The 13,845-nt window shown below is 40.0% G+C and overlaps 1 protein-coding gene across 3 annotated transcripts in view; it reads left to right on the top strand.

Annotated features, from left to right (window-relative positions):
• Positions 1-13,845, top strand: part of SLIT2 (slit guidance ligand 2) — a gene marked incomplete at both ends in the record, with an annotated part of 302,355 nt that overhangs the window by 233,256 nt on the left and 55,254 nt on the right. For all 3 annotated transcript variants that reach the window (XM_084234111.1, XM_084234110.1, XM_084234109.1), the window contains 6 exons: positions 495-569; positions 2,180-2,323; positions 5,910-6,053; positions 7,685-7,851; positions 8,720-8,852; positions 12,245-12,313. In XM_084234111.1, coding sequence (XP_084090237.1) covers positions 495-569; positions 2,180-2,323; positions 5,910-6,053; positions 7,685-7,851; positions 8,720-8,852; positions 12,245-12,313 — 732 coding nt within the window. The remainder of the gene's footprint in view (positions 1-494; positions 570-2,179; positions 2,324-5,909; positions 6,054-7,684; positions 7,852-8,719; positions 8,853-12,244; positions 12,314-13,845) is intronic.

Here is a 13,845-nt window from a genome sequence, read left to right as displayed (position 1 = left end):
CACAGAGATAGAAGTGAATTAATGCTGAACAAGGACTAGGCTGATGAGGGAGGGCCTGTGGGTACATTTGGGGTTTTTGGGTGAGGAATATGTTCTGAAAATTAACTACACAAATTTGGGAATAAACTAAAAGCCACCGAATTGTATACTTCAAAAGGATGTGCTTTAAGCCATGTGAGTTGTATTTCAATAAAGCTATTAATTAAATTTTGAAGAAATTGATTAGGAGAAAATGGTCCAAGGTGCCTCTGGTGGAGGGATATTAATGAAAAAAGTTTGAGGAAAATTTTTCTACAGAGTATTGAATTTTTGCTTTTTAATATACTTTGTTTTGTTTGGATCCTTTGAGCAAAATGGAACAATATAAGTACTTTCCACAAATTTCCTCTTATGTGTATATCTTATATTTTCTTTAGGAAAATCATTAACATTTTGTATAAGGAATAAAATTAATTCCCTCCTAACTGTTGGTAATGACAATTTTTCCCCCCCAGGCGTCTGAATAATAATGAATTCACAGTGTTGGAAGCTACAGGAATCTTCAAGAAACTTCCTCAGTTACGTAAAATGTAAGCCGTGCATTAGCCATCTTCTTAAATTCTTAGTGTGTTGTTGTATTTTTCCTATCCTTTGCGGTTTTACTTAGATTCCTTTGGAAATTAGAAAAGACACAGAGAATTTCCATACAGTGACATGAATTTAGGGTAATCTCTGAGAGGACCCTGATCCTCTCTTCTCCTAGTATGCCAGCCACGTCTCCTCACTGAGACAGCTGGTGTGATGTGGCCACAGCAGGAATCCGCCATCTAAGCACTTCAGAGACGGGCTCAGTAATGTTCTGTGACTTCCTTGACTGTTCCCCAAACCACACTGTTGTTTCTCTTTCAGCACATTCATGTCAACTCTTTGACTTTTTGCTTCATTAAACTTTCATTAGAAGATAGTCAAATGTAAAGATTGCTAAGCTGCCCTGGTAACTCAGCCGAGTTACTACATGTCCACAACTCATATTTTAAAATAAGTTTATAAGTTCAGCAGTTTCAACAACACTCAGACATTCGTCCTTCCGCTGAGGAGGAAGGGCAGGGATGGGACAGAGGCCAAGGGGGAGAGCCAAGGAGCACCCTCCACATCTGAGGAGTGGCACTTTGCTCGTGGAGGCCCCTTTCATACACTCAGTGGCTCCCAGTCACAGAGCCACAAGCATCAGCGCAGACGGATTCACTTTGGCTCCGTGTTATAGCTGCTCCCAAAGACCTGATTTCTTCACTGTCCTCCTTTTTCACTGACTCTTCTTTCTTTTAGCTATAAAATGCCTTTCAACTCAATACATATTTATTAACCAGCAACTATATAGTCAATGTTCTGAGAGGAATTCAAATGATATATAAAAATGATTCTAGTTAGGAGGTGTTCCTAGCCTTGCAGCAAGCAATGAGGAATGAGAAAAAATGTACAAAAATGCGTTCCCTACACGGGTCCTCTGGTGCTTGGGGCAAGTGCTGTGATATTTTCATATCAGGCAAAATACTGACAGTTAAGTTGGTTGTGTGGGCTCATGAGTTCTTGAGAAGTTGCCAGTAATCTTCCAGCAGGACCTCTCTGTATCTCCAGATACCTTTCTGATGCTGTTTAATATTGACACACTTTGTCCATCTTTCTCTAGTGCAATTGCCTTCTTTTAGTTTCTACTCCTTTCCACAGTTTTTATTTATTTATTTTTTTGTGGGACCCTCAACAGCAGCAGGGGAACAAACCAGCACTGCAGAGGCTGCGGACAACCTCTCAGCCCAGCGCTCAACCACTGTGCCACCAGGGCAGGCCCCTTTCCACGGTTTTAATCAGGACTGTTTCTTCTTAATCAGTTTTGTGGCAGACATAAAGGCTCACACAACTCACTCCCTGACCTCAAGAATGTTATATTTATCCCTGGGCCATCTCGGTGCTGATTGTGCTGGTGTTTTTCCCCATAAATGTCCCCTTAGTGGTGTCACTACTTTGGTTTGATGAGATAGGAAGGGGGTGTGTTTTCAGAGTCTTGGGAATGCTGGGTGATGAAGAGCTTGGAGATTGTGGAAGGCTTTGTTCAGTAGAAGAAAATGCTCAAGCATATTGTCTCCTTGTCCTCATTGTTAGAAAGACATTGCTCAAAATCTTGGCTTCGACCATTTTTATTTAGAAACTTTAGCAACAATAAAATCACAGACATCGAAGAGGGAGCATTTGAAGGAGCATCCGGTGTTAATGAAATTCTCCTCACGAGTAATCGCCTGGAAAATGTTCAGCATAAGATGTTCAAGGGATTGGAAAGCCTCAAAACTTTGTAAGTATGATCTGGATTGTGATTCCTCTACCACAGAGTTGTAGGTATAACTGTAGAAGGACAGAGAGAGAGCCTGCTTTCATTGTCTCTCTCTCTCATGTGCGCACACACACACATTTTATGGATGCAAATTGTTCCTTAATACCCCTGACTTCAATATGCCTCTTACAAGTGATCCAGAGTCTCTTCTGGCTGCTGCTTCCTCAGTGAAAAACTCCATCCTTCCTCTACATCTTGCAAAGATCTAGCTCCACTCTCTGCTCAGAGTTACCATGCTCTCCTTTTCTTCAAATGCCTCCATCTAGCATAACTTCAGCATCTGCTCTAACTGCCCTGGCAGAATCCCAGCTGATCAGGAGATTGCCTGTGTCTGCCCCTGCAAGGTCTTAGTGAAAATAAATAGAGACATGCTGGTGACAGAGCTTTTTACTATCTATTTCAAGTATATGCAAATATATATGTATGCCGAATTATGAATACTTGCAGAGGGCTGGAGGGGTTGGGGGAAAAAAATCCTCTGTTTTTCCAAAACACTGGTTGTTGACCCAGGGAGATGAGGATTGGTTTAAACAGGAGGATAGCACTTTGAGTTATTTCAGTTTTCTGCAGAATATTTATGTAGATTTTATTATCTCTAAAGTCTGCAATTACGTAATTCACGAAAGTAGTGGTTTGAAGCTTGGAAGAGACGCAAACCAAAGAGTCTTTGGAAGCCATGAAGGAAACTGTGTGTAACTGAGAAACAGCCCTTGGTGAGGGCAGTGGAGCGATGCCCTTACCCCACCCCATAAGCCCTGAGGCTTGCACCTGGGTCACTGATGGCCCAGAAGCCCATCAGTTTACAACAGCCCATGCTGTTTTTCAGGTGCAGAAGGGGAGGGCACTTCCCCAGCCAGTGGGAGGTGCTAAAGCATCAAAAATTCAAATCCTGGGCCTCCCTGATGGCATAGGGGTTAAGTCTTAGCACTATCACTGCTGAGGCGGGAGTTTGATCCCTGGCCAGGAAGCTGACCCACATGGCACAGCAGACTTCTGTCTCACCTGCTGCTCCCCTCAACAGTGTATTTCAGTGGATCTGCCTCTTCTGCTCCCCACTCTGTCTCTAGTGAATCCTCTCAACCCCACCCCCTGGAGATACCCCAGTTCTTCTATGCAAAAATAAATAAATAAATCTTTAAAAAAAGTTCAAATCTTGCTGAACAAGCCTCACAGACACATGAAATGTGCTCCTTCAGCATCCAGGGATGGGCTGAAATCAAACCACTGAATCTTCCAGCAGGACCAGCCTGCTACCTGCTGACCCTTACAAGGGGCCTTTGATCTGTTGTATAAATACTGAGGAGCAAGCAGAGAAGGCAAGAACACACACTGCAGGGGGCTGCATGCCCTGAGTGCTCTGGGCCCCGCCCCCAGATCATCGCAGGAGACCCCCAAAACATAGATCCTGCTGCAGGCACAAGTCTCTCCTCTTAGAGGACTCCTGGTTACTGGAAACTTTTGAAGGGGTTGTTGGGGAGTGAACTAGGGAGGAGAACCTGTACCTCCATTTCTATTAGTCTGCCTTGGCCACCACTACAAGTAACCAGAGACCAGATGACATAAACAACAGATACTTGTTTTCTCACAGTTCAAAAGCTTAGACGTCCCAGATCACAATGCAGAGAGAACGTCCAGGGAGGCTCTTTGCTAGGCTCACAGCTGGCCACCTTCTCATTATGACCTTATCTAACCTCTCCTCTGTGCATGTGTGAGGGAGAGAGACAGACAGGGGCAGGAGAGAGAGAGCGCTCAAGAGACTCTTCCTCTTCTTATGAGGACTCAGGTGCTACCAATTAAGGGCCCACCCACAAGACCTCATTTAACCCTAATTACCTCCCTGAAGTCCCTATCTCCAAATATGGTTACCCCACTGGGTGTTAGGGTTTTTAGGTTGGAATTTCAGCAGGATGCAGTTCAGCCTCTGACACACCCCAAGGTGGTCTCCTCTGCCAGGCTCCCTTCACAGGGCTCTGCCTGAGACAAGCTCTACTTTCACTTTCTCCATTATATTTCTTCTGATGATGTTGTGCTCATGTGTTTTAGCCCCTGAGTCAGACACCCACCCAAGCACGGTCCTGCCCCTGAATCCCACTTGCCGGATCAAGAAGTATAGAGTGTTTAAAACCAAGCTCCACTTTCCAAAGACCCAAAGTAGGTTCACCAGGACATATCTGTTCCTGTCAGCATATCCTTCAGCTTAGAGTTGTAAAGGTTCTGACAAGACACCCAAGCCCTAGACTTTTTAATGCTTTAGGACAAATAATCCTCTTCCTGGTACTTGTACGTATTTGGATGAGTCTTTGACCCCCCAGTGTTACAGGCAAAATAAAGTACGTATGTGTGCTTATGGGTTTTTCCAGAAACAGAAAGCAAAGATTTCTTCAACTCCTCCCAGGGTCTGTGACTCTAACATGAAGCCCAGCACTCTTTATTATTGATGGCAAAGCATAGGGTGGATGGGCACGCTTTGGTGGATGGACAGCAGCTTTGCTGCTGCACTTTTGTTTCCTAAGATAAAAGGATGCCTTGATAAGGAGGGCAACATCGTTTCTTCTTATCTGGGACTTAGCAAAATACAAAAGCTGATATATCTTATTTACTACAGCGCAGTATAGGAACTTAAGGGAAATCTCTATTAATGTATTTTGGGGTGTCTTTCACATACTGCTTTCCTTGTCTGGAAAAACTAAGGTCAATCAGCAGACTTTTCAGCAATTCTGAATAAGATTTATGGCTACTGTTCATTTTTATATGGGCTTTAGAAGCTTTGGGCTCCTTTACTAAGCCCCAGAAACAAACATTTCAGCAAAGTTTGAACTGAGAGTGGAGCCAAAACTTTAGCAGTGATGCTGAGGAAATGACAACAGTGTTAATCCCATTCTGACAGGGACCGAAAAAATAGGGTCAGAACGTTTGCAAGATAAGCCTGTTTAAATTTCTTGGGAAACAACTGGAACCTGTTAGCTCATGCCTCCTTTTAGGGTCTCAGCATCGAACAATGAAATAGTTTTCGTAGATAATTTGTGCAAACTTTGTGGATGCTCAGTTAAGTTTGCTCCCCTGGCTCACACTGACACAGACTCTTGGGTGTATATCCTGAGGATACCCTCATTATTTATCTCCTGTGGGTATTGATTCTTTCCTACTTCTTTTCCATTCAACCTCAGATGTAAAGCTACTGTAAATACACAAATACTGTAAATACACAAGGGCTTGGAGAGCTGTAGGGGAATTAGGACATTACATAATCACACACACACAAATACAGCATCAACTGAAAACATTCTGCCCCCACAGGTGGGATTGAAGGCCATGCTGAGGCTTACAGTGCTTTCTGTAACTGAGTGTCATCATTGGCAACTCTGAATGTATTATGCTCGCACAAGAGTCTGTGTGTGTCCACAGCAATTGCCAGTGACAAGAGAACATTCTGAGAACAGTAATGAATGCTACACGTTTACAAAGAGAGGTTATTTTGGTCCTCAGGTAAGCAAAATGGATTGCCTGATGCTTTATCTTCATAACAATGTTCTCTTTTTCCCCCTAGGATGTTGAGAAGTAATCGCATAAGCTGTGTAGGGAATGACAGTTTCATAGGACTCAGTTCTGTGCGTCTGCTTTCTTTATATGATAATCAAATTACTACGATTGCACCAGGGGCGTTTGATACTCTCCATTCTTTATCTACTCTGTAAGTATGAAACATAGTCTGCATGTGTGCATTCCAGCCAGTGTATTATATTTATTGCTTCTGTTGATATCATTTAATGCATTATTAGGCATATCACAAAAAATGTGCTCAAACGTTGGACGTAGGCCTGGTGTGATAGCATACATTTATAGAGTTGTGCATGCCCTTGTTGTAAAACAGCGTTGTAAACCAATATTACCTCTATAAACATAGTAAAAAATACTACTTAATTTATCAAAGTGATCAAGAACTTATGTATCAGGACCCTGTTTTCATGTTTAACTTAATTTTATTTTTCTAAAAATGTTGCCATTTATATTAAAATTGAACAAAAATTATATATCCTTCCATCAACTCTTTCTTAATAATATGATACAGCCTGATTTCTAAATGTTAATCTTATTTTAACATGATTGTGCTGCAAATACAAGAAATGTAGATTTTCCCCAGTGGTCTCTCATGCGTATCCTTTCAATATAAGTATCTTAAACAACAGAGTTGATATGGGACATTGCTTCTGATTGGGCTCGAAAGCATCATTCGTAATGACAGGAGATACATTAGGACAGCCAGACCAACAATAAAAGCTGTTCACTAGCAGTTATTATTTAGGAAAATATTGAACAAATACATTGAGATTGTTGACAAGACTATTTTATGTAGACAGTTTGAGAAAAAAAGATATTTATAGGTCTATAGACAGAACTCAGAAAGCGTAAAAGGAAAAAAAACACCTCAGAACAATGCATTTCATATCTGTTGTATGTCAGTATTGAAAAAGCAGTGTTTGAAATTATGTATCTTATCACTGATAAGATTTCCCAGTAATGGCGGCATCGAAATATACTCATCTACCTCAAAAGGTACTTAGAGAAGAAAAAACCTGCGTTAAACATAGCTCAAGTCACTGAAGAAATAATGTGAGGGAACCATCTATCCATCAGCAAAGTACTTAATCCTCTTTCCCCATAAAATGTGACATTTTACATGGAGTGACTAATTTGTGCATATTAAAGATGGCATGTTTATAAATAATGGGATTGTCAATAGGTTTGTGCTGAAGTAGTCAGATGCCAAAAGTATTGAGATTTGGAGAAGTAAATTCATTTTTATAACTGGCATTTAATCAACTCAGCTGTCAGTTTAGATGGGAAACCTATTCTCTGGAGCAAATAAGAGATGGAAATCTTGAAATGACAAATTAATGAAATAGCTGTTGTCAGGTTAAACTCAATAATATAAGGTAATCAGCCTTCATCTTTATATTAAATTACTGCATTATCATTGTGGGGAAGTTTGACAGCAAGTCAGATCTCTGACATGTTTAAATTATCTCTAAATGAGATACCTATCAGGATCCACCGTCTAAACCCTAAATTGCTGCCTTCAGTTCATTTTTCCTCAAGACCTTATTTGCAGAGTTCTTAAATGAAAGTGTTGTTGTTAATTTTTAAGCTCCAAAGAAATATTTTAGCCAAAAAAATGCGGCCCATCTGTTATGTGTGATTGAGTATGAAGGGGTGAGATGCAAAAAATGAGAAGGAATCCTCCCGACCGCCATGGTGGGGCTTTGAGACGTAAGAAAGTGAAACTCTAAACTCAACCATGCCTTGTTTCTGTGCCCCTCTCAGAAATCTCCTGGCCAATCCTTTTAACTGTAACTGTTACCTGGCGTGGTTGGGAGAATGGCTGAGGAAGAAAAGAATTGTCACCGGAAACCCTCGATGTCAGAAGCCATACTTCCTCAAAGAAATCCCCATCCAGGACGTGGCCATTCAGGACTTCACATGTGACGATGGTAAGGAAATCAGGCCAAATCCTCCGTCGCCGGCGTCCACGTGACTTCCCTCCTGGATAGCATCCTGTGTGCGCGCTGCAGACCCCAGCTGGCAACGGGGTAGCTCTGGCTCTGTGTCCTGCTTTTGCATTGTTTCCGCCCGGGACCTGGCACCCATGCTTTCTCAGACTGCACTTTTCCATCCCTGTCCAGTTGTGTCTCTGTGGGTTTCAGAAGATATTCCAGTTTCCAGCTGGTGGTGGATACTATTTACAGAGCTTCTATGGAACTTTTCTAACATATGATCCTAAGCATCCCTTTTAGGAATTATCATTTTCAAATGAGGAAATGAATCGCATTATAAAATAGAAGTTCTGATACATCTACTAAAGTAGTAGTTTTCAGTTCTCAACGCTCTCTATGTAGATCCTCACATTTGATTCTCATAAAAACTTGGAAGTCAGGAGAACAGGTTCTATTTCTGTTGTCAGCAAAATAGAGTTCTTATTTGAACTTTGTATTTTAAAATGAGACACCCAAAGAATTTTGCTTTCAGTTTCGAATTAATCAGTGTCTCTTCGTGTTTGTCTCCATATAATTTTCTTCAGAATTCAGTATAATTTGTATAAATTACTGAACAAAAAAAAATAACTATTATACTCATATTGACAATCCAAATTGTAAATTATATTCTGGAGCTCTGCCCGAGCCAGTCTGAAAACAGTTCGAAACAGAAGGTATGGTGTCAGTTTATAACTGCACAAAGGCCTGTGCCTGGAACCATGATAACACAAGATTCTTGTATCCCTTAAACTAAAGGAACATGATTCTTTCTAGCATCTTCAAAGCCACCAATCTGGATTTTCCTGTTTTTCTTTTGGTCATTTAGGAAATGATGACAACAGCTGCTCCCCGCTCTCCCGCTGTCCTACGGAATGTACCTGCTTGGACACCGTCGTCCGATGTAGCAACAAGGGCTTGAAGGTCTTGCCCAAAGGCATTCCAAGAGATGTCACCGAGTTGTAAGTAGAGCTGTTTTTCCCCTTTCCTTAGACATTAATCTTTCATACACCCAGGGAAATGGAGACCGAGCAAAAATCTTTAGAGTCCTATTTGCAAACTGCATTCTAGGAGCGCTAATTAGTATCATGGAAAACCCTAAACAAATACTATAAAAGCTTGCTCAGATGCTCTTGGGAAATGCTGGCTGAGTGTTTCTCTTTTCTTCACTGTAGGATTTCTCAGTGCCTTTGTTATCCTAAGGTGTACGGTGAGCTTCCAGGAGAGGACAGTAAAATAGAAGACAGCTCCCATGCCTGCTTGTCCCAATAGCCCTTTTCTCACAGAGCGCTTTGCAAGATTAATGTTGCATTGAATGCACCTTGGGAAATGCTGTATTTTAGTTTATCTACTGCATCTGGGATATTCCATATGGTTAATTATTCTTTCCCACTATGTCCCCTGGGAGAAGAGCTCACCACCTGGAAGACATAAATATCTGAGATGTGGAAGAAGCTGGCATAATCCTTACCCCCCAAAAGAGCTACTGCCCTTTGGATTGGAATCAGAGTCCTTTAGATCATAAAGGATGTGGGGCTAATTTTTCCTAACATTTTCATAGCTGACATTTAACCACAAATTACATGGTTGACATACCATATCTAGATCCTAACCCTACCCACACCTCCTTAGCTGCCTCATGCTTTATATGGAATATAAATCAAAGTACAAACTGATTGAATGTGGTGCATACATGCTTCCTTCCAGGCCTTTATCCGTACACTAATCAGCATATACAGATGCTTATTGGAAGGCAGCTGAGTCATTCTGCCTCCATTTATTTTTGTCTATATGGAACTATGTATCGAGAGTGATTTAAGTACAAATGTAATGGGTGCAGATGGATCTAAATGTTCCAAATGAGCAAAGTGCGGCATCATGAGGTTTAAGATGTCATTTCAGTTTTCAAAGAACTTATTTTCAAATTATGTGCACTTCTGTAATTCCTAATCCTGCATTCAGCACAGAGAAAGTTGGTGTGATTTTTAGATTTGAATTGTTGTAAAGAGTTCAGTTTCTCTTGCTGCCACTGGAGCTGTAAATTAGTTATCAGTACCGGTATGTGTGTGTGTGTAATTCAATATTTAATTCTTATTTTAATGTGTATTTATGTCAGAAAATCACCCTCCATCCTGCTGGGTACCTATAGATTATTCTATAAGCAGAACATTGGCTCTACAAAAACCCCACCTAAAACTCTAAAACTTTTGAGATCATCCCTGATTCTAAATTGGTTCTGTGATTTTGACTGACCCTCATTTTAGTTTGTTTTGTTTAGTTTTTACCTAATTCCCGCCAGCTGATTTTAAACGTTCTTTAATTTTCCTATTAAATGACATATGAAAACCTGCTTAATTCATGTCCTGTCTCTGCTGTCTATTTCTTTTATCAGAGTCTAATCTCCAATCTATTCCTCTACAAATTACTAAAACAGTATTTTCGTTTCTAAAGACAGTGTTACAGAGATCAGAAAAAAAAAATTAACTATCTCTGGTGAGTTCTAGTTTTACCTCCCCAACAGCTTATTCTTAGACCCCATACCAAGTTGGCAGGATCCTTCTCTACAGTAACACATGTGCATGTATTAGAAAAATTTGTGCGCATATTACATTAAATTATTAAAGAATTTGGCAAAAATATGTATGTATTGGTGAGCAATTTTGAACAAATGGTTCCCATTACTTTTAATCAGTTCCATATAATTTCCCTGTTAGATTGTTTTGCGTGTAAACACCCATAGCCTGCATTCTGCATCTCTTTAGTGTTGTTACATTCTCTGGCATAAAGGGGATGCGCTGAAGTAGATAGGATTATGCTGCCCTCTACTGGTACCAGAAACTTAGCTTGCGAAAAGAAAGGGAGAGTTGAAATAAGTCAGAAAATTTGAGTACGCTTAAGGAGTCATAACATATACATGGTAAACAAATATTTTTCACATATTTTGATAACTTGTTCCTTTTGGATAACCGTTTCCATCTTGAAGTGTTTGCAGTAAATTGGTATCTTAAGCAATGTGTCAGCTATTCTACATTTAGCAAAAATACTCATTGCAACCTCACATCTAGAGATTGACCACCACGGAGGGGTAGGAGGGACCAGGTGCTTCGTGGGCACATCTGTAGCCAGATGAGCCAAATCACTGAAAGACCTCATTACTCTTCATCATCAGTGTCTGTAAAGAGCAGATTGAGAAGAGATGGATTTTTCTTTTTATAATATTATGGGTATAACAGGAAAGCATCCTTTAGTTTTATGTGTTTCTAGTTAGCCCAAAGTCTATTTGTTTTCTGATTATTCTGCTACTGTAATTAGAAAGGAAAATTTTGCTTGTAGATGGTTAGTTGATTATTACTTTTGCATATTTGTGCGATCGTGGGGCAGGTGGTAAATGTTAGGGTTTTCTATAAAACTGCTTAAAGTTACTTGCACCGAGAAGATGGATTGTGGTAAAACTACTCTTAAGGTATTCTAACTTTATTTATGCTCAAATCCCAAAATATCTCCTTCAAACGATCCATTGTTGTTTATGTCTTTTGATACATATTAAGGCAGGAAGAGTGGTCTTGCCCTCAGAAATAAGTTCTGAAGATAGTGAATGCAAAATGATGGTGTCTCATATAAACACATGGAAGTGGTAACTGATAAAAATGTGGCTGATTGAATGGACTTTTTTTTTTTTAATGGATTTTCTTACTGACACACAACTGGTTGGATACATGTCTCATCTACTAGATAAACAGCAAAGAGCTGAACACGCCAGCCTTTCTGTGGGTTTATAATTTGATCTAACTGATCCACAAAAGAATTCTACTGGATTGGGATCACTCTGCTTTTTATTTTCTTTTTTCTTTTAAATAATGATCCCAGCGAGGGATACAACATCTTTTTAAAATTAATTTATTTATGGGTCTCCCCTGGTGGTGTAGGCAGTTGAGCACAGCGCTGTGAAGCTGTCTGCAGCCTCTGCAGTGCTGGTTCGATCCCAGCCGGCCAGCAAGAATCCCACATGGCGCGGCAGACCTCTCCTGTCTTGCCCACTGCTCCCCTCAGCAGTGTGTTTCTGTCAGTCTGCCTCTTCTGTTCCCCGCTCTGTCTCTGGTGAATCCTCTCACCCTCCCACACATCTGGCCTGTACCCTGGTTCTTGTATGCATAAATAAATAAATCTTAAAAAATTAATTTATGATTAACTAAGGTAACTGTGGCATACCCCCCATAAGGTAGGGACATAACATCTTAAAGCAAAAATTGCTAAGTGTTTCTTTGTCTCAATTCAAAGTAAAATATTGTCAGTACTTTTATGGTGCACCAGTTTGGTTACTTTTAGAAAAATAATCTTTTTTTCTTATCTTTAGGTATCTGGATGGGAATCAATTCACACTGGTTCCCAAGGACCTCTCTAACTACAAACACTTAACACTTATGTAAGTAATGTAATTTTGCATCTTTGCCTTATTCTGTTTCATGAAAATGGGGGAGAGCAAGGGGCAGAAGATTTAGTGTACCTTTCAGATAATATAAATCATTTACAGTGAAAGGCTTCTCTCCTTGCTGGTTGCTGTTCTGGATCACCAGCTACATCTTCATTGAATATAAATTAGACCGTGGTGCAGCTTGGGGAAAGATCCGCCTCTATTTCTGTTCCAAGTACAAATATGATCAAGCCTAAGCATCAAAGAACTATAAAAATGCAGTGAATTTGGATCTCTTACTGATCATGAAAATGGGCTATTTTATGACAACCCACGGAAAAACAGTACAGAAAATAATCTTTTATTCCTAGGCCAAAGATGGTAGATGGTAATAACTGTTCTGAATGTACATGATAAATCCAGTTTATTAGGATTGATTCCCTTATCTAATACTTTATGAATTAAGTTATGGACTTGCAGTATGAAAAATTATTTTATAAAATTCATATTTACATATACAATATTTGAGTAAATGACAAAGATGCTGACATTTTGAGTATAAATTTCCCAACATTGATTTTTTTTTCAGTTTGGTTTGCTGTCCTAAGATAACATCTCTTTTTTCCTTATAACAAATAAGGTTTCACTGCCCTCAGGTTGTGAATACAAGATTATACTTAAATATATGAACATTTCAATCTAGTTGTGTATACAATCTATTTTTTTAAACATTATTATATATAATATCACATTTAGAATTGCCTTGTTGATAATTAATTAAGCGTCTTACAACACAGAAAAATCAGTGATCGTGTATGAAAAGAGAAAATAGCTTTAAGTTTATCTGATTCTAGACTAAATATGGCTGGTTTGGGAGGCAGATTTGTGCTACTCCTAGAATAGGAAGTCTTGTTCCTAATTAGTGAATTCGAGAAACTGGTAGCAGAAAATGTCACATTTATCACATTTCTGGACATATTGAGGTTAGTCAGAATGCTGTAGATCATTTCCAGTATTCTTTAAAATCATGGGCAGGTCCAACACTTTGTAGTAAGTATCTAGGACTGTTTAAAGGACAAATGATTGAATTAAGAACATGAGACTATCGCCTAAGATGTCTTACTCTGCCTCTATATGGTAGCAGCTAGAACTGATGATGTACATTTTTTAACAGATTTATTTATTTATTCATACAAGAACTGGGGTGTAGGCCAGAGATGCGGTGGGTGAGAGGATTCACCAGAGACAGAGTGGGGAGTAGAACAGGCAGATCTACTGAAACACACTGCTGAGAGGAGCAGCGGGTGGGACAGGAAAGGTCTGCTGTACCATGTGGGTTACCTTCCTGGCCAGCCAGGGATCGAACTCATGCTGTAGTGGCTGGTGATAGCTTGATAGTGCTGAGACTTAACCCCTTGCACCACCAGAGAGGCCCCTGATGATGTACATTTTGTTCTGTTAAGTAAACCATTAAATTGCTGCAATTTCCAAAGGGTCACATCAACAGAAGTGGGTCATTTATGGACAGCATAAGTTTGAATGTA

Source organism: Talpa europaea, assembly GCF_964194135.1.
Source record: "Talpa europaea genome assembly, chromosome: 5".
In the NCBI taxonomy this organism is placed as follows: domain Eukaryota; kingdom Metazoa; phylum Chordata; class Mammalia; order Eulipotyphla; family Talpidae; genus Talpa; species Talpa europaea.
The sequence above is the reverse complement of the archived record's forward strand: the minus strand, read 5'-3'. Positions and strand labels throughout refer to the sequence as shown.